At 44.7% G+C, this 20,062-nt stretch overlaps 2 protein-coding genes across 2 annotated transcripts in view; both read left to right on the top strand.

The window, feature by feature from the left end:
* Window positions 1–10,765, top strand: part of SPTBN1 (spectrin beta, non-erythrocytic 1) — a 114,721-nt gene extending 103,956 nt beyond the window's left edge. The window contains exons 30-34 of the mRNA XM_041473928.1: window positions 264–460; window positions 5,684–5,922; window positions 7,155–7,328; window positions 8,984–9,026; window positions 9,315–10,765. Coding sequence (XP_041329862.1) covers window positions 264–460; window positions 5,684–5,922; window positions 7,155–7,328; window positions 8,984–9,026; window positions 9,315–9,530 — 869 coding nt within the window. The 3' untranslated portion in view covers window positions 9,531–10,765. The remainder of the gene's footprint in view (window positions 1–263; window positions 461–5,683; window positions 5,923–7,154; window positions 7,329–8,983; window positions 9,027–9,314) is intronic.
* Window positions 10,766–16,618: 5,853 nt separating this feature from the next.
* The window catches only part of EML6 (EMAP like 6), an 82,190-nt gene continuing 78,746 nt past the window's right edge, over window positions 16,619–20,062 (top strand). The window contains exon 1 of the mRNA XM_041473927.1: window positions 16,619–17,206. Coding sequence (XP_041329861.1) covers window positions 17,010–17,206 — 197 coding nt within the window. The 5' untranslated portion in view covers window positions 16,619–17,009. The remainder of the gene's footprint in view (window positions 17,207–20,062) is intronic.

Below are 20,062 nucleotides of genomic sequence, written 5' to 3'. Positions count from 1 at the left end.
AGTAAGTTACAGCAGATTAGAACAAAAAACCACACTAAATTTGCGAAATGAAACTTGCATTTTTCCTAAACTTGCATTTCCAGGAGAAATGTCAGTCTTTTCAGTGACCAGTTTCACTGAACTTAGCTAAGGGGAACACTTAGCCAGGTGCCTGTACTTTGTTCCCTGAGCTGGGTTTGGTAAATCCCAAAGCTGCCTGATAACTCCACGATGCTCTTCTTTGTGACATTAATGGCACTGACACCTGTGCCCTCTCTGCTCAGTTTTGGAGGTGCACCAGTTCTCCAGAGATGCAAGCGTGGCTGAGGCCTGGCTGCTGGGACAGGAGCCCTACCTGTCCAGCCGTGAAATAGGGCAGAGCGTTGATGAGGTGGAGAAATTAATCAAGCGGCACGAAGCGTTTGAGAAATCCGCAGCTACCTGGGACGAGAGGTTTGCAGCACTGGAGAGACTGACCACGGTGAGTGTCTGAACCTGCCTGGCCATTCCTGGTGCTGTGGAACAACTCCCAGCATCACCAACTTCATCTCCATCTTTTGGTTGTTTGTTGATCATGCTCAGCCAGTGACACAGAGCCTGAAGTTTCCTATTTCCAGCCATACTAAAAACCCTCTTCAGTTAATTTGAACTCAACAATCTGGAGGGAAAAAGCCTAAATGATAAATGACCTTAAGAGTCAGCAGGAGCTGTCTCAAGCCTGGGTGTGATGACCCAGAAGAAAATTTCAGTTTGCTCCAGCCCTCTGCTGTACTGCTTGTCCAGTTATTTTTGGTTAAAGATGACAGTGCTGGGAAGGGGGCAGTGACAGTGATTTTTGTTGTGTTGTGACTGCTCCAGTGCAGGGCTCTATTGTCCTCTAGGAAGACACAATGAGCAAAAACAAACCCAAACCCCAATTTGAACACAACTGCAGTGTCAGTCATTAATGCTTGGAGAGCATTTTACCATATTTGGAGAACAATTTGGCTTTACACACTAAGTTGAAGTGGCCTGGGTTTTCACACACACTGAGTGTCACAGCTGCAGACAAAAGGAACTGGAGTTTCTCAGCATCTTCACAAATCAGGCTGGCTTTATGGAGATGGGTAATTTCAGGGATTCAGACAGGAAACATTTTATTTCTGTGTTTGGCAAGCAGACAAGAAGATGTCACTTTTGGATATTTTAATAACTTGGGCTGTTTTCTTGTTTGTCTGGGTTTTGTTCTAATAGAATGAGTTGGAAAATAGACATGGCCAGTGGAGAGCTGCTGTCAGAGGGTCTGATGCTGATGCCCTGCCTGACAAATTCAGTGCCACAAATGCTTGGAGGGGGGGAGTGTGACTGTGGACAAATAAAAGCCTTAAGGTTAGTTTGTATAACATTCCATGCAGAATGGACTCATTGACTGCAGAGACAAATAAACGTGAAATAAACCATTCAAAACCAGTATCTAGATTTATCTGGGAGTTTAGTCCTCATGCAGAGCTGTGATCTTGCTGTGTTGGGGCTCCATTTGGCCTCAGTCCTGTCCAGCTGGCACTTCAGCAATTTTATTTCTGGGCACCAGAGAGGCAGGGGTGTAAATGAGAGCAGAGTGTAACCCCTTGGGGAGAGGATATAATGCTTTCCTTTAAAAACTAAATAAAATACACTAAGATCCCAGCTCTTTATTTTACATAGGTGCAGGCTGAATGCTCCATGCCTTACTCACTCCTTCTTGACAAGGGGTGTCCCAGTGGAGTCAGGATGCATGCCAAGAATCCTCACATGCAGCCATGACAATGCCAGTAAATGTCCCTGGAGTTAATGCAATGCAGGAGCTGAATCTGGCTCCCCTCCCCACCCCCTTCCTGCAGAGCCTCCTTGTTTCAGTTATTGCTTTGAGTGAAAGGACACTTCTCTGTTGCTGAGCCTGGCTCTCTGGGGTCACATTCAGTGCAGGAAAGGCTCCTGGCAGGCTGGGATCTGTGGATATCAGGGCTCTTACAGTGCTGCAGAGCAAACACGAGTCCCAGCCGAGGGCTCTGGCAGGAAATGCCTTTCAGCACAAGTTTGGCTTTAAGAAGCCCATCCTAGTTAGGTCTGAGTCTGCACACACACTCTGCCAATGCTCCCCAGTACACAGCAGTTCCTTTCTCTTTCTGGAAATAAGACTTTTTGGTTCTTCTTTAGTATTCAGCCCTGAAGTGAGCTGTTGCACATTCTAATGTTTATAAATTCTCTACAGTTGTGGCAGGGAATGTGAGGCGCACATCCCAGATAACCATCTTGTTGGTTAGCACAGCTTTACACATCACCTGTTTGCTTCTTTTGAAATTTTATTTTATTGCCATGCTACATGATGCATTTCCATGTTCATCTTTGCCATCTGCACTTCAGTCTTCCATGAGAACTTCCGAGCTCAGTTTGTTGAGTCCTGTGTTGCAATACCTTGGGTGTACAGAGCTGTGTCAGTGAGGCACAAGATGTGCTGCTGTTGGTCAGAATTTTGATTTCTGACAACTGGCTGAGCAGGGCAGCTGGATTGTTCTGTGTGGGCTGAGCTTGTGAACTGAGAGCGGTGATTGAAAGGATGTGCTTCAGTAACTGTACTTTTGTCTTTCCACTTCATGATGCATGTTTTGTTTTTGTTTTTTTTTTTTTTCTTTTGTCAGGATAACAACATATAGTTTCTTAATGCTTTTAAAAATTCCATATGAATTTATGGGGATGCTCTGGTGGCTGCCCTGTGCCTTGAAAGTGTTCCCAGGGCAGGGTAGCTGTAGCTTCAGACTCCACCATCTGCAGAGCCTTCACGTGTGTTTTGGTGAAAAAAGTAGTCTGTAGAAGGAATTTATAGAGATAGATTTTTAAAATTTGTATTAGTACACACATAAAAATTCCACTTTTATGACAATGAAGAAAAAGTAAGTCATTGATTAAGGTCATCATTTCAGGCACTAGAAGAATAGGATTTTGCCTATTTTTTGCAGCCTGTGGGTCTGGCCAAAGACATTAGGAAAGTTCTTTTGAGAGAACAGCCTAGAGGTTGGCATCTCTTTGCATCTGCACCAGGCAAATCATCTGGTTCTTCATCTGTGGGGCAGAGCCTTGAGTGGATGAACTGAGCAGATGTTGCTTCAAGCACTGCGAAATCCAAAGGGGCACCTGTGTCATTGTCACCACACTGTCTTGTTGCATGTCCCAGTCCTGCTTTAAAGATTTCCAGAGTAGCCTGTAGCCACTAAAGCACTTCCAACTAACCCCTCAGGCCCCACTGAGAGAACTGTATCATGTACACGAGACCTGTTGTGTTGTAACAGGAGTTTGCTGTTGCTGTTTGTCCTCCGTGCGTTGTCTCCGCATGCCCCACGCATGTTTCCATTAAAGTGTGTTCAGCTCCCGTTTTTTCTCCGTTTTCATGACACATCCTTCGCAGAGCCGTTCTTGATTTATTCTGCTTGTTTTCTGTTAATTGTAGATAACACGTGAAAGGAAATAAAACCTGAAAGAGCATCAGAAAAGCTTTTCATAGCCCTTTTACAACCGGTAGAATTTGACATAGAAGGTGCAGGTCTGATGATGTAATAAAGTTGGCAGTTACTTTTCAAAGCCACAGGGTTGCAGCACTGAATTCCATATTATTTCCTATAAAATATGTTGAGCAGCTGTGCAGTGGCTGCTGGTTTGAAACTGGTCTAGTTTACCTCAGATTAGAGGTTCTAGGTACCCCCAAGGCAGTCCTGTTTTCACATCTGGCTGGTACTGCTCCAGCAAATGCACTGCTTTCTGTGTCAGTGCAGGTGCCAGGTATTTCTGGGGAGTTTATTTAAGTTGTGGAGATGAGTTCCTGTGGGTTGTGTGATTCCTCAGTGCTGGTAAGAGGTGTCAGGTCCCCCAGACAGGGCTCCAGCCAGCAGCAAAGCAGAGTTTGAGGTTCAGGAGCTGCAGTGGACAGAAAGGTGTGCAAATGGCTCTCCTTGTTCTTGAAGGGATCTGTTGGCTGTGGGTGGTTGAAACGGGTGATGAATGGTGACTCAGGGGTTGTTCATTCCATTACCTATGTTCTGGCAGTGTTTGGATAAACTTCAGCCTCATCTATTTACCCTCTCCCCCACTTTAATGCAACATTTTTGTTATATTTTGAGATTTGGGTACAAGTAGTGAGGGTTGATGGCTTAGCTTGATCCTAATTGTGAAGGAGCAGTGTAAGGCTATGTGTCTTTAGGGACAGGGTAAACCAGATCTGACTGAAGTGCAATGTGAGCTGTGATTCTCTCTCTGTTTAAGGGCACAGTGTCTGTACTCTGGAGGTTTAGATTGCTAAAGGCAGTTAACCAATCCTTCCCATGGTCAGAGCAAGCTGACACTCAGATCTTTATAGGCCAATGGTGAGGTACAAGGTGTGAGGCACAATAATGGATACTGGGCAGGTGTAAGAAGTTCTAGCAAATGGTGGCAAAATTGAGTTTGTTGCATAATAATTTGGCTGCTTTTGATTTGTCCAGGCCATGTGCAGAAGTAGGAATGTCTAATTATTGTGCCATTCACAAAAACCTGCTTGTCTGCATAAAACCAGTCCAGAATGTTTGTAATCTACTAGAGCATTAGCAGCACTGAGCTTTAGTAACTTGCTAATAATAATCCTACACACTGGTTGTGTAACTCCTGAGCTGCTACCAACGGCTCTACACGTCAAAGTAATGGTACAAGAAAAAAAAACAAAACTGGGACCAAGCTGCATTTCAAAAGCTTATAGCCATTAGGATTCCAATTTAAATGATTTTTGGATGAATGGCTCCTGAAGACGTCGCCAGCTTGACCAGTGAGAGCTGCTGGAAACACGGCTGCTCTCTAGGCTATCGATCCCAGTGCACCAGGCAACGCGACCAACAAAGCAAGTGATGGGCAAGGCCTTGGTTCTGTCTTTGTTTGGGGGTAAATAGCTGTGTGATGCTGTGTGACTGTGGTGGTTTTCAGTTCCTTTAACCAAAATCCAATCCACCTAATAACGCCAGTCTGAACCAGACCTCGATCAATTGACACGTGACCTCATTCCCCTTGTCTTTACGATCCAATATCCTAACTGGGATGGTGGAGATGCATGGTGTAATCTTTCTAATTTCTGCATGTTTTGATTTTGTTGTGTCACTAGGGGAACTGGGGAAAGCGGGAAAGGAGCTTTTACAGAAACAAATCAATTGCACACATTTTTGTAAATGCTCCTGGGCGATTGTGACATCTTTCTCTGCTGACTCATAGTTAATACCTTTTATGGACCTTTAATGCCCCAGTAATGCCATAAATGTACTTAAGGTGGCTGATGTGTATAACTTCTACTGTTCCTCTAGGTTTGCAGAAAGTGTGATTGTTACTGTTCCAAACATTTGAGTACTTAGCAACAGAATTAAATGCTCTCATTCTAGGAATAACAATATATAAAAGAATTGACCAGCAGAGCAAAGCACAGTAAAATTCACACTGATGTTCAGCTGCTTTTATTTTCCCATCTCTCCACCTATAAAATGGGTACTAATCCATTCCTACCTCCTAATTTCCTTGGCCTCCTGTGTCTTCATGGAGTGCGAGAAAGAACTTACTGGCCTGTGTCATTGTCCAGGCAAAGTTTATACACAGCCACGTTGTGCAGGGAGACAGATTAACTGCAGAATGCCTCAGTGCTGGGAGCTTTCTGGCTGAACGTGTTTTCCACTGTTCCTAGGTGGCAGAAACTGCAGAAACCAACGAAATGGTCAATGGAGCTGCAGAACAGAGGACGAGTTCCAAAGAGTCCAGCCCCATTCCTTCCCCGACGTCAGACCGCAAAGCCAAGAGCGGCGTTCAGGCCCAGACTGCTGCAACCCTCCCAGCCAAAACGCAGGAGATCCCCTCAGCCCAGATGGAGGGCTTCTTACACCGCAAGCACGAGTGGGAGACACACAGCAAGAAAGCCTCCAGCAGGTACAGTGCCCGATGTGCCACACAGGCAGGGCAGCCCAGGGCTCTGCCCAAGAAGGCACACAACCATCTCCAGCCTTCTTTCAGCTCCCAGAGACCTCCCAGGCTCCTGTTGCTGTAGGGGTGGGGCTGCAGGGCTGAACAGCGCCTGTGAGGAACTGCAGTCTGAAGATAGTTGGTACAAAAGGCAGCGTTAGCCACGTTTGTCAGGTGGGAAACTGAGGCAGAGAGATACCACGAATTTCCCACTCCACATGATGGATTTGTGTCAGTAGTGGGATTTGATTCCAGATCTCTCAAGTTGTATGTTACCACAAGAAAAGAAAACCACGTAGGTGTGAGACTAGAAATGTTCATATTCTTCTGACATTTTCTATTTGCACATTACCACTTTCCACCTACTCTGTAATCTGCTCAGCATGAACAGAGGACGATTGGTGTCCCATCGTCAATTCCATTCCCAAGGAATGTCCTGCAGGTCTCAAACAGGCAGAACTTTGAGATTTGTCTGTGCTGAAAAAGCTGACTGGGGTCAGCTGAGACAACTCTTGAAACCAGGTTTATAACTTGGCTGACAAGGGAAATGTTCATAACAAATGCTGAGCTGCAGCAACATCTGTGGGATTTGGTAGGAGCCAAAGCACTTGGCAGAGCTGAGATCTCAAATGATCAGTACCAGGATTTTTGTGCCACCGGAGTTGTTCACACCAGACAACACTGAGGCAGTGACAGCCACCAGTACCAGTGTCTGGGTATTCCTATTTCCAGTAATTGCTAATTTTCACAGTTCTATTAGAGAACGAGGTGGATGATGCCACTAAGAGTATTTGTGTCAATCAAGGATTTCACACACAGTCCGTTCCATTCCATTCATCATTTTGCAGCACAGTGAGAATTCCTTCTACAACAGAGCACTGCCATTAAAAGGTCAATCATTTTCTGTCTCAAGAATGCAAAATACCCATTCTGCCAAACAGTCCTCCCACTGTGAGGACAGGCTGATGTGCTGTCACAGGGAGCTCTGGGAATCTCAGATCCCTTTGGCTTTTGTCTGGAAGCTGTGCTTTCATGAAAGAATTCCTTGTCTACAGTTCATGGGACAGCATAGGCTGTATTCACATCCTCACACAACCAATCTCCATTATCTTACAGAAGTAATGGCGTTTGGTTTTTCCAGTTCTGCAGGTGAGAGCATTGGATTTGTAACTGCTCTTGTTGTTTCCCATGTCTCAAAGGTCATGGCATAACGTGTACTGTGTCATAAACAACCAAGAGATGGGCTTCTACAAGGACTCAAAAGCTGCTGCTTCTGGCATCCCTTACCACAACGAGATCCCTGTCAGTTTGAAGGACGCAGTCTGCGAAGTAGCAGTCGATTACAAAAAGAAGAAGCATGTGTTCAAGCTCAGGTAAGCCTGGGGCAGTGCTGTGCCCCTGGGGAAAGCCATGGTGGGTGTGTTCACTGGGAAACCCAGCCCAGGAGCTGACCATGAATGTTAACTGCAGCACCTGCTTTTCTGAGCAAGCTCTTTCTGTCCCTGAGCTGTGGGCTGTTCATCAGAGTGAGCAAGCACCAAACAGTGTTGCAGTAATCAGAGCACTTTCATCTGGGACAAGACCAGATGTGTGTGCCTGCAGCTGGGGGCCTGCATTTCACAGTGCTGGGTTTTTCAGCTGCTCCCTCTGGAACTGGTGGAGAGCAGTGATCATGGTTCTGCTCTTTTCCAAATCAAGCCTCTTGTTTAATTTTTTCAGTATGAATTTAGGAGACTACTGAACACATATCACATATTCAGGTCTGGAATATATAGTTACAGACCATTTCACTCAAATATGTGAAAGGCCTGTTGCTCAAAAGTTTAAAAAAAGGCTTTTCCTTGGGAAACTCTTTAGTTTAATGAGCAATCTTCTTGTGCCAACAGTTAAAAAATATTTATCATTACATAGCTGTGAGGTAATCCTGTCACAGAAGACTGACTTTATGAACTGATTGGTTCACGTATTCCAACACAGGTGTTTTGGAGTTTTTTGGCAGAGCAGGGGGGGTGGTGGTGGTGGTGGTGTTTTATATTGGTACAGGAATCCTCTAAAGATCAGAGAATCCCTATATGGGGAAAATTTGCTTTGTAGAAAATATATGTGGAAATATATAGCAAATATTTAGAGAAATGTACCTTTCTTGAAGACAGGCCTGCAGCTATGTGATTCATCCTTTAGACTATTTTAAACCTCTCTGAATTGCTAATGGAAGTGTATGCTGTTCCAAATCCAAAATTAGGCAGAAAAAACAACTGCCCTTTTTTCCCAGTGCTCCGTCACCTGCATCAGGCCCCTTGGATACTTGCATGTAGATATTTCCTCTACTCAAGCACTCTTATTTTACTATTTAATCATTAATTTCATTTCATTAAGAGTTTTTTAAATGCTTGCTTTTTGTTGGGAAAGATGGGGAAACCTGCAGCAGAGCTCCTGCTGCCCCTGCCTCCTGCTTGTTCTGGTGATATTCAGTTGTTTTTTCATTTTTATGTATCATCACGTTGTTAAATGTATCCCATTTAAACCTGGAATCAAACGAAGGGAGACTCTGGCCTTCACTGTGAGGAGAGGCAGCTGCTCATCACTAACACTCAGAGCAGGACCTTGAGGCAGCACCACCATAGGTACAAGAGCAGAGCAGCTGCAGGATTTTTTTTTTTAAATTTTCCTTCAATTTTGCAGGATTTCCCAGGAGCCTGAAACTCTGGGTGCTGCTTGTGACATTTTTCTTTTGAAAGTATTGAGTAAACTTTGATAATGTGTTTTGCAAAGGAGAAAAGATGTACCTGAAAGAGCAAATACTGAGCCAGCAGCCACATGGGAACACGAGCACCACCCTGAACATGTCCAGAGCCCAGAATTACTACGTGTGTGGCTGCAGCAGGGGTTGTTGGGGGCATTTGGCACGTGGTCACTGTCCCGTGCAGTCCTGTGTGCCTTGTGCTGCTCATGTGCTGTAGCCAAACAAGCAGGAGTTGCAACACTGTGACCACTACTGAGCTAATTTGTGATGGTGTTTTCTTTCCAGATTGACCGATGGCAACGAATACCTCTTCCAAGCCAAAGACGATGTAAGTGTGCTTTTCTTGTGGTTTGTTACTGTGCTGTCTGTGCTGCTGTGCCATGGGGAGAAGCAGCTGCTAAGAGCTGCTGTGCACTCTGTGTGTGGGTGATGCATAGGCCCAGGGCTGCTCAGGTACAGCCTCTAGGAAGTGTCTCTGGAGGTGCACAGCCTGAGGGATGAGCTGGGGCTGGTTTTCCTTGCATTTCCACCTGTGTCTGTTCCCCCTCTGCACTGTCACGGGAGTCAGAGGGGTGTGCTGGTTGTAACACTTTTGTGCCTCTGGGGCTTCTTGAAGGAGGAGATGAACACGTGGATTCAGGCCATCACATCAGCGATCTCTTCGGACAAAATCGAAGTGTCCCCGACCACCCAGAGCACTCCAGCCTCCAGCCGTGCCCAGACCCTGCCTGCCAGCGTCACAATAACCAGCGAGTCCAGCCCTGGCAAGAGGGAGAAAGACAAAGAGAAAGACAAAGAGAAAAGATTCAGCCTTTTTGGTAAAAAGAAGTGAATTCCATCTCCACACACTGCACTTCTCTGACCGTTCCAGTGGAATTCCAGCATGCGAGCTCAGAACCAATACGTTACTCTCTGTGCCTCATGTTCCTCAATGTGATTGACATTTTTTTATTTATAGAGCGTTTTAAAATAAAAAAAGCCAACAAAAAAAAAAAAGAATCTAAAGTTACAAACGTATGAGGTGCATTGGGCAGCTTCTGTAGGAGAGGGAGGACCAGGTTTTGGGGGTTTGTTTTTGTTTGGGTTTTTTGTTTTTTGTTTTTTTTTTTTTTTTTAAATGAAGTTAATGTAGATTAGATCTTAATATTTAAACTGTTCCTCAATTTTGTGAGGCTGTCTTGGAAAATAACCCACTCCTAGTGCTATTGGTATGCAAGGCAGCGGTGCTTTCGAATCTACTGTGCACATGAGAAACCAATGTACAAATTCTCAAAGGCATTCACTTCCAGTTAAGGTTGTTATGCTGAGTCCTGGCTAGTAGAGCCTTCCCCTGCGATTCTAACAGGAATTAAAATGGTAGTGTGTTCTCTTTGCTGTAACAGAGTGCAGGTATGCGTTGACTCACAGCCCAAGGTTTGTTTAACACCACCCGAAGCGTCCCCGCATCGAGTACGACAGATAAGAATGTTGGTGTTCAAGATGGATTAACAGGCTGGTACAGTTTTAAATAAGCTGTAATTTCAAATTTCTTTTTTTTTTTTTTTTTTTTTTTTTCCGAAATACATTATATTGTATGTTTCAGATAATTCTAGTACAAAGTATAATAAGACTAGATGTATAATAAACCCTTTAAAATCATCAATAAGTGTAAAAGTGGAACTGAAGCATTTACTGGAAAAGTAATGTTACTCAAATGGTTACTTGCTTGTCAGCTGCAGCACTGTGTGTTATAATTTTGCTACATTACCTTGCTCTTTGATACATAGTGTGCATTTCTGTCACTGTAACTATTGTAATGAAAAATTTTCATCTTACTGCACAATCAAAAATTACATTTAATAGGAATGAACTTTCAATGACTGGGCCTGTAGTCAAGAGTAGTACTGGAACTGGCTTTCAGTTGTATCGAACTGTACCTCTAGACTTTTACCCTATCTGTTAAATATATGCGATGTCATTAAATGCTTTTAAAACTAAATATGCTGGGTAAGTTTCTTATTTCATTTCTGACAATGTTAAATCATAATTTTGAAAGAGGATCAAAAATAAAGTTATTTTAAAATGTCATCTCTCCTGTGCACTGAAAGTGATGTCTTCAAATGTAATCCCATTCTTTTGTGCGAAAGTTCATTCTGAAATAGTTGTTTTCTCTCTTCCCACTTTTCTTTCCCTTCACTTCCCACCTGCCCTCCCTTTTACCCTGCCTCCCAAATTAAGTGCCAAAAATAAAGAGAAAAGGAATTAAATGAATATTTTGAAAAATATTCTGATATAGATACTTTTTGTGGGAAGCGAAACCGGCAGAGTGGATGGGAGTAAGCACATCAGAGGCTGGGCAATGGAGTTCCCTGAACATTTACCCGATGGAGGTAAAGCTCCATGTTCCAGCTGGCAGCAAAAGGACATCATTTTGAGTAAGCACCAGTCTCCAACTTCCTGCCCACCTTTTGCTCAAGTGCTTGCATCCTTTCCTTACCTTGGATGCCACCTAGGGAATCATCTAATAGGAACAGCTCTAAGAAGCTCCAATACATTTTAAAGTCAATGAAATTTAAGGAACCCGGGTTTTAATGTACTGTGATTGTTAAAATCCACTCAAATATTATTTTTGGTAGAAAGCAGATAAACTGCAAACTCACGTGTTTCCAAGTGACAGTTTCCTGAACATGTGACCAATACAGTGTCTTAAATTATTTTCATGGAGTGTACAGTGTTCTCTGAGTTTTTCTTGTTTTCCAAAGCTTTTGGTTATTAAACAATGGAGTATTCATGTACACAAGCTTTTACTCTGTAATGGTATGTTGTTCAGTCTAATTATTAGTAAAATGTAGGCTAACACTGCTAGTAATGTAAATGTAAAATTTAATACATTAGAAAAAGCTGAAGTTTAGCCTTATTAGAGACTATGAAACAATTTTCTGAGTTGATTAACGTGCACAGAGATGTTGATGCCTTACATATGTGTCGCTTCAACTGAGCTGGTGCAGTGAGCAGTCAGGCAGATGGATCTCGACAGCCTGTGGTGTGTGGTTCTGTAGTGATTTGGTTGAATATTGCATTTAGAGTTGTTTTCTTGTTTGTCTCACTCCTTACTGGAAGCTATTCCCAAGAATGACTTGAATAAAAATCCTTTCTGCTTAGGGACTGATTGGAAGTTGCTGAGGGGCAGGAGTGAATCCCAGTAAGCCTTGGAGCCTCAGGAAGCAGAGAGAAGTCAGGAGGAGCCTCCCTGGACAGAGCCAAGTCAGAGAAGTCAGGTCAGAGCACACACCCGTGTGCCAGGGCAGGAGGGAGAGAAGTGAGGGAATCTCTTGGACCGTGTGAAGGGAGGGACTGCTGCTGGAAAATACCAGGGGAAGAGGAAACTGAAAGGTGGGTGATGGAAATGGGGCTGAAACTGGAGCAGGCTGTCACTCCCACCGGTGTCACCTGCTCGGAAATGGCCGTGACACTTTCTGCATTGCACCAGTGACCTTGGCTGGACCTCTGACAGATGGAATGTTCTGTTCCTCCTGGAGCTGCACTGAAGGGTGAGGATATCTAGTAGAGAGTACACATTACTGCAGCTGTTTTGTACCTAAGTTGTGATATTTCCTCTGGAGACACAGTGCAGATGTCACACAAAACCTGAAGATTTTCAAAGAAAATTAATTAAGGCAAACTACTTCCCAGCTGTGTTGCTTGTCATTGATAAGAGCAGGAATTGTCCTGTAGTCAGGTCAGTCTCCTTTTTTCCATCTTGGAGGGACCCTCACATCACGTTCTAAGTTGAGGGAAGGTGTCAGAGGGTCCTTCCCATATCCAGGCAAATTGAGCACAATGTGGGGGAAAAATACAGCACTCTAGCCATCAGAATTCTGTATGGGTTGGTGGGAGGGTTTTCTTTTAGATTAATGCAAATAATCTGTTAATCCATCTCTTCTGCACAGAGAATATATTCTGTGGTAAGGCTGTACTTTGTATGAGGAAGATTAATGGTAATGGTTAAGGAAAATAAAGGAATTTTCATTATTATTATTATGTCCTGGTGAAATATTGGTTTAGATGTTTTTTCCCTTCACCATGGTCTCCTTTCTTATGGTTGACTTCTTAGACTTTAAATGGGTACGGTCTTTCAGAATCTACCTTTGCAATAAATAACTTGCAGGTATGAGAGTTTTGCTATTTTTGGTGGCTGGTTTTTTTTGTTGTTGTTTTTTGTTGGTTTTGTTTTTTCCTACCTTTGCTAATCACAGGTGGCTGAAGAAATACAGAACCTTAAATCCCAATGAGTGGGAACAACCATTAGTCCTTTTCATTTAAAAAAAAAAAAAACATAATCAGAAAATGAGCCTGTGATTACTGTTAAGAATGAAATTACCGGAAGAAGCGCACACCTCAGCCCTGTCCGTGGGCTTGCCGCCCCTCAGCAAGTGGCTGCTGGAGCTCCGGGAGCGGGCGCGGCGCCGCGGAAGGGGCGCAGGGCTGGCCAGCGCCTCCGCTGCCGTCCCCGGGCGCCGCCCGAGCCGCACGTGGGCGCATCCGCAGTGTGTCATAATGCAGCACGGCCCGCCCGCAGCCACCGCGGGCCGGGCAGCCCCGGGACACCGAACGGGGACTCCGAACGGGCTGCTTGGCATTCTGACTCCTTGTGGAATGAAAGGAAAGCGTTTGGGGCCTGCCGGATCCTCCCCTGCTCAGCACCACCCCCCAGCTGATCAGCCTGGTGGTGGCGAACACCACAGCTACAGTGCAGCGTGAATACACATTTGTCTGTGTCTGAAAGATCATTTACTTTCTGTTCCAAAGAAAGGAATGTCGCACAATACTCTTTCTCCGTTAGATGAGACGCTGGGGTGGCTCATTGCGTTGTAACGGCAAAAATTATCTGGGGCTAACACGAATTTTGTTACAAGTGTGTTGTTGCTACCGCTGTTCCTCTCCTCCCACGCCCAGCTGAGGCAGAACTGTCCCTTGCTCACCGAGTGCCAGCACCGTCCATGAGAGGTCACTGTACCCAGGGAGATGCGGCGGAGCCGCTGCCACCGGGACCGCACACCGAGGGTGATTGGTAAGCTCGGGAGAACGAAGAGCTCGGATCCAAGTTCTCTTCGCTCAGAAAGTCAGATTTCTAAGGAATTATGTAAACCCGTGGCAAGATTTAGACATGTCTCAGCTGAATCGTCGTAGGAGGGAAGTTGAGTCAAGTATGGCAGCCAGAATACAGAAAGGTGAGGAGCTCCACCATCCTTGCTGTGGCAGGAAAAAAGGAGATTCTGTGGGAAGATCAAGCTTTCTGCAGCGATTTTAAATCGGTCCCTGAGGCTCCATGAAGCTCTGGCAGACAGGCAGCTCCCAGGCTGGATGAAGGCAGGCAGTACCCCGTGAGAGAGGGGTCTGGGGTACCTTGGGCTGTGTGTCAGGGTGCAGAGGTGTGATGGGTAGGTTTGATCCATCTGCTGTTCCTGGCTGTCCTGCACAGCTCTGGGACAGCAGCAGAACCACTCTGTCGTGGCTGGTCAGGACTTTCCCTCCAGGCCGGTTCTGGAAAGAGCCCGGTCTGCCAGGTCTCTCCGAAATGGGCATGAGGATAGAAAAGGCTCTATTTTTTGTTTTCTCCTTTTTTCCTAACACTGTTTCTGGCCAGATCCAAGCATTTCATTAATTCAAATCAGTATTTCTGCCCACAAGGAATAAGAGCTTGGAGCCAATTCCCCTGTTATGATTTTGTAGTTAAATTGTAAAATCACCGAGAGGCATCAGTCAGGATTGGATTAATGTAATACCAGGCAACAAATAAACAGAACTAGATCACAGCTCCTGCTTCTGATCCCTCCCCTGAGTTATTAGGGATTTTATATAATTTCAAAAAGTATTTGCAGCTCAAATAAGAGGTACCAATTTTGAAATACCAATTAATATGCCATCTCTGTGCATCTGCTGTACATTCATCCATAAAAATATGGGTTATAAAGGCTATTTTGTGGAACAGAGATCTGGGATATAAGACAGATGTTTCTGGGAGGGAAAACCTCAGTTTTCATTGTTAATCACAGCTCTTGGATATGTACAGAGTGGGCAGGATGTATCACAGAGGATTGGAGTTCATTTGAGATGTGGTGCTTTCTGGCATCTTCTACACAAGGCTTGCTTCAAAGCAAACCAAACAAAAAACCAACCAAGCAAAGAAACAAAAAAAACCAAAAACCCAACCCCAAAGCCCTCAAAAAATGCAACAGCAGCAGCAAATGGTCACTTTGCCAGAGTGGTGACTGTCACTCAGGTACTACTTGTCCAAGGTGCTATATTAGTTGGTTTTTACACTTCATATATAAAATAAAAAAGTAGTAAAGTCACAGGATATGTGTTCCCAGCCAATGGGCTCCTTTCCACAATGAGGAGGAAAAATGCTGCTGCTATTATCAATTTTTATGTCTCTTTTAATGAAGTTCTTCAGTATAGTTTAAAACATTCATTTTTACACTTATGTGAAATTGGAAGTATATTCAGACTCCTCCTTTTTTAACTTAGGTTCACACTTTATCTTAGTTTGCGTTACTCCTTCCATTCTCTTTGTGATGCTGAGGGCTCCAGAACCTGGAATTAACACCCAAAAAACAGCCCATGAGAGCATCCAGGATATTTATGTTGCGCTGACAGTGAACAGCAGGCTGCAGCATTGAGGAACATTCTCAGCAACATGACAGCTCCTAATAGGAAAGTAATAATGCCTTTTTGTTTAATTGCAAAAAAATTACACAAAAGCTCATGCTTAAATTAATTAAATTAATTCAACCACCATCAAAAAACTACCAAATTTTTGGGAGTACAAATTATAGAAAAATGAATTAAACCGAACTTGTGTTGGTTCACATGTTTAAGGTTTTTCCTTGAGGTTTTTATGGGGTGTTCATTCATGACTAGTGTATGTAATTGCTAAAATAATGATAACAGGTTTTGGGGTTTTTTTTTTTTGTTTTGTTTTTGTTTTTTCCCAAAACACAGGCTATAAATTAGGGTTAAATACAATGTTCAGCTTGACTGCCTTCACTCACAGAGAAATGACAGCCACAGCAGCAGAGGCTTGAAACTAGTTCTTCATTTGTCCTGGTTGGATAGGTGAAGAGCCTGTCTGTCATATTGATTAATTTTATTATGTAAATTAGATAATTAACAGAAAAAAATCGTAAAAAGAAAGCTGTGATCACATGGAAATTATTCCATTGAATAATACCAGGGTGGGAAAGGATGGGCCGGTATCGATCTCTTCACTCCCGTGACCAGGGAAAACCCCCCAAAATAATAATAATAATAAAAAAACCCAAACAAAACCACAGTCCCCTCTATCTCGTGGTGACTTGGAGTGTTTTGTGACTGAAAACGGGAAAATAAGATTGTCTTAATTACACAGTTGCTATAGACTCCAAAAGGAGAAAGTTTTCAGTTGCTGGGGGTGAGGAAAGGTGTGGGTAATATTCCCATATTTATGCTGGATGTTGTATGTGAGATGATACTGAAAGAAAGGGTTTGTATGAGGACTCGGAGCACTGGATCCTGCTGAAAAGCCTCAGAAGCCCCCAGACCAGCCAGAGTGGCCACAGCACCCATCCAAGAGCAGCTCCCCCATCCAAGGAGAACTCCCCCATCCAAGCAGAGCTCCCCTCATCCAGGCAGAGCTTCCCCCATCCAAGCAGAGCTCCCCCATCCGAGGAGATCTCCCCTCATGGAACGAGAGCTCCCCATCCAAGCAGAGCTCCCTCGTCCAGGCACTCCCTTTGCATTTTAAACACAGGTGCACTCTGCGGTTCTAGCGCACGGGTTTTGTGTTTTCTTCTCTTCCAGCCCTGGCCCCGAGGGTAGATATGTTAAAAAGAAGAGCGCCCAGGAAGCTTTGTGCAGGAAGCCAAGAAGGAGCAACACGGGAGACGCAGCGGGGAGACTTTGGCAGGTGGTGCTGGTGACGCACAGAAGTTACTTTGCCTTCGGAAAGAAAAAAAGCCGGGTCTGCCGCTTATGTAGGTGTGTTTTCGTGCCCCCGAGAAGTTGCCCGGGTCGCGCAGCGGCGGCGGAGCGGCGGCGGCTCGTCCTGGGCAGCGGCGGCAGCAGATGATGGTGGCGGCGCGGCGGTAGCGCGGCGGCGGCGGCGGCATCCCGCATCCGCGGATGCACTGCCCATCCCCATCCCCATCCCCATCCTCATCCCCGCGCGGAAGGGACACCTGAGGCTTCGGCAGGCGGGCGGGGATCGCCGCCGTTCGGAAGGGGAGAGCGTGCCGGGGGAAGGCGGGCCGGCGCTCGGCTGTGTGTGCCGGTGGGCAGGGGGCTGGTTATCATGGCGGATCGGACGGCTCCGCGCTGCCAGCTCCGGCTGGAGTGGGTGTACGGCTACCGGGGCCACCAGTGCCGCAACAACCTGTACTACACGGCAGGGAAAGAGGTGGTGTACTTCGTGGCTGGAGTCGGCGTGGTTTACAACACCAGGGAGCACAGCCAGAAATTCTTCCTCGGGCACAACGATGATATTATCAGGTAAGGGGGCTGACTTCTCTGGTGGTGGGGTGGGGTGGGGTTTAAAGGGAAGGGAGGAGAATGTCGTGCTGGCAGAATACCCCCTCCTCGCCTCTTACAGCTCGGCTTGTACCTGCCGTTTTACAGCAGCTCAGATTTGTTAGCAGCAATCTCTGCGAGAGCTGAATCTCTAATACTGTTGATTATCATTCTTTTGTATCAAAGCTTGAAAATATTGCTGTAATAACGGAGGGAAGGTTAAATTTTTCTATTGCACTGCACCAAAAGCAAAGCACTTCATTTCAGCACTGGGAAGATCTCAGTGCAACAGTGCTGCAAAATCGTGGTTCCAGTACCTTGGTGTTTCCAGAGCTGGGACCCCAGCTCATCAATTCTGACCTCGTACAGAAGGCAGGTGTAGCTCTCCTCGCCCTCAGCAAATCTCAGCACGAGAGTGCCATAAATCTGACACGTAGCTCAAGCTTATCTGGTTTTAATATCCAGAAAATGTAAATCAAAATCAAGTTCAGCTGTTTGCACTCCAGGCAAAAAATCCCACACATGCTGGTGCAAGATGGCCAGGTCTTGCTCCTCTTCTGTCCAATTCATTGTTCCTTTCTCTCAAATTCTGCCTGAGAAGTGAATTTAATTGATGTTTTCGTCCTACAGAAATGCTGATATTTTTATTGCACCTTGCAAAACAAAAATGCAGTTTACAGTGTTCAAGGTAGTCTTTAAATAAATCTGTCCAGAATACAGAAATTTACATCAGTAAAATAGAAAATTAATGTAGCTACTACTTGATGAGAGAAATCTGAGCCTAGAATATCCTCATGAAGGATGTTGCCTGGTGATGCCACTCCTCTGAGCACAGCTATCTGCTGCCCTCCCTGTTCACCCAGTTCAGCATGAATGAAGTGTTTCCTGGATGATGTGAAACCAGAACAGTCCCAGGTGACTCATGGTGTGGGAGTGCTGTGGAAGCATCTGCTGAAGCCAGAGTTTTGACAATGTAACCAAACCACACAATTTTGTTTGCAGAAAGCCATCCACTTTTCCCAGGAAGAGCTTTTGGCTGCTGTGTATCCTCGTAGCAGCCTTCTCCCCCTCTCCAGGATGCATTAAAGCAGCAGCATTTCATCAAGCACAGTACATGTACATCAAAGTTTATTTTGGTTCCAAAGGTATTATCAGCTCCAAAAGGCTGCTGAAAATAGACACTGGGCTGCTCAGAGAAGAGTCAGTATTTTAGAGACATCTGCAGGATCATGAAATTAAGTTTTGCTTGTTGTATGGACGTAAAATTTGATATTCTTTGGTACAGGAAATATAATGCATGTAGAGAGTTGTGTACTTCTGTGCTTATGTTTGAATGTTTTTTATAATACCTGACAGCACCTCCCTCCCCAAACCATATGCATTGTACAGCTTCTGTACCCTTTACTTTAAGACCTGTCACATTAGGAGTTTGCTTTTGGCAGTGTCATGTTTAGAAGGTACAGCTGGGAGAGAAAGAATGAATGTCTCACATTTGTACTTTGACACTGCTTCTGCCTGTTGGGCTCTTTAAAGGAAGCTAGAACCCTGTGTTCAAATAGTTGTGTCTTGAGTGATGCTGAATGTCCAGCTCATGCTTTGGAAAGGTGGGTTGTGTTTCTGATCTGCAACACCATCAGAATTCTGATGGAAAACTGTAGTTTCCACAAAGGATGAAACATTTGAGTCCAGAAGGCATGAGCAGAAGCCAAGCAACAGTTCAGATCAGCTCTTAGCGACCAAGAACTGTTGCTGTCACCACGTGGGGTTTTAGGAAGGACAGACTACCCAGAGTGGCTGGAATATTCTGTTGTTTGCACCATGGCATTGGTGGTTGCCTCCTTTGCCACTGGTGCACTGTGCAGTCCCTGCTGATGTAATATCCCATCACTGTAAGCACTTTAGAGTAGATGATGCCTTGTGTGGTCATTGCTGATATGGCTAATAAATGTGGGAATGTAAATTCTCACATTTTAAGCTTCACAGCTCTCATCCATTTGAGATGAATGGATGAATGTACTTATCCAGTTTTTCTGGGTTTGTTGGGATTTACTTGCTTGAGACCAGCTTCTAAACAGCAGGGTGTGCATTTGCAGTCCAACAGGTTGTAATTTCTAAAGAGGTTTGAAACACTGTTTAAAAAAGAAAACTTGGATTTTGGAAAATACTGTGAATCACTGAGACTGGGAGACCTTCAAGTGGGAAGATCATCTGCTTCCAAGGAGTGGTGTTATCTCCTTCTGTGAATTTTTTGTGGTTTTGTGAATGCTGTTTTGTTGAAAAAAAAAAGATGAGAACCCCATGACTCTCAGAAGTAATATTGTGTTACCTTGAAGTGTTTATTGAAGTCATGAGAGGGGATATTTGTCCTTGGTGAAAAGGGCAGGTGTGTATGTTTAATACGTTCTCCAAGATTAATAGTTCTGTCTCTTGTTTTGCATCAAGATAATGCAGCTGGACATAACGTAGTTTGGGCTAAAGCAGACCAGAAAGTATTGGATTAAATTTTATTGTATTGGAGAAATTACTTTTTTTCCAAGATCCACATTTGAAAGGCGAGTTCTGCCTGTACAAGAACTGAATGTTCTGCACTCAGCTAATAAGGTCGATGTTCTGAGCAGGAACAAGGGAGCTTGGAATTGTCCTGTTTTCTGTGCAAAGCCACCACCAGGTGCTGGGCTTCCAGCGCCTCCTCCTTTAACTTCAGCAGGAGACGAGGTCCTGAACCACTGATTTAACCTTTGAGTGAGCCCTGCTTTGCAGAGGAGTTTGTGAGTAACCTCCAGAGCATTGGCTTTGACAGTAATTGAACACTTCCAAAAGAACGGGTTTCTTTACTTT

Source organism: Pyrgilauda ruficollis, unplaced genomic scaffold (assembly GCF_017590135.1).
Source record: "Pyrgilauda ruficollis isolate IOZ18807 unplaced genomic scaffold, ASM1759013v1 scaffold31, whole genome shotgun sequence".
Lineage (NCBI taxonomy): Eukaryota > Metazoa > Chordata > Aves > Passeriformes > Passeridae > Pyrgilauda > Pyrgilauda ruficollis.
This window is presented reverse-complemented; position numbering and strand designations above follow the sequence as displayed.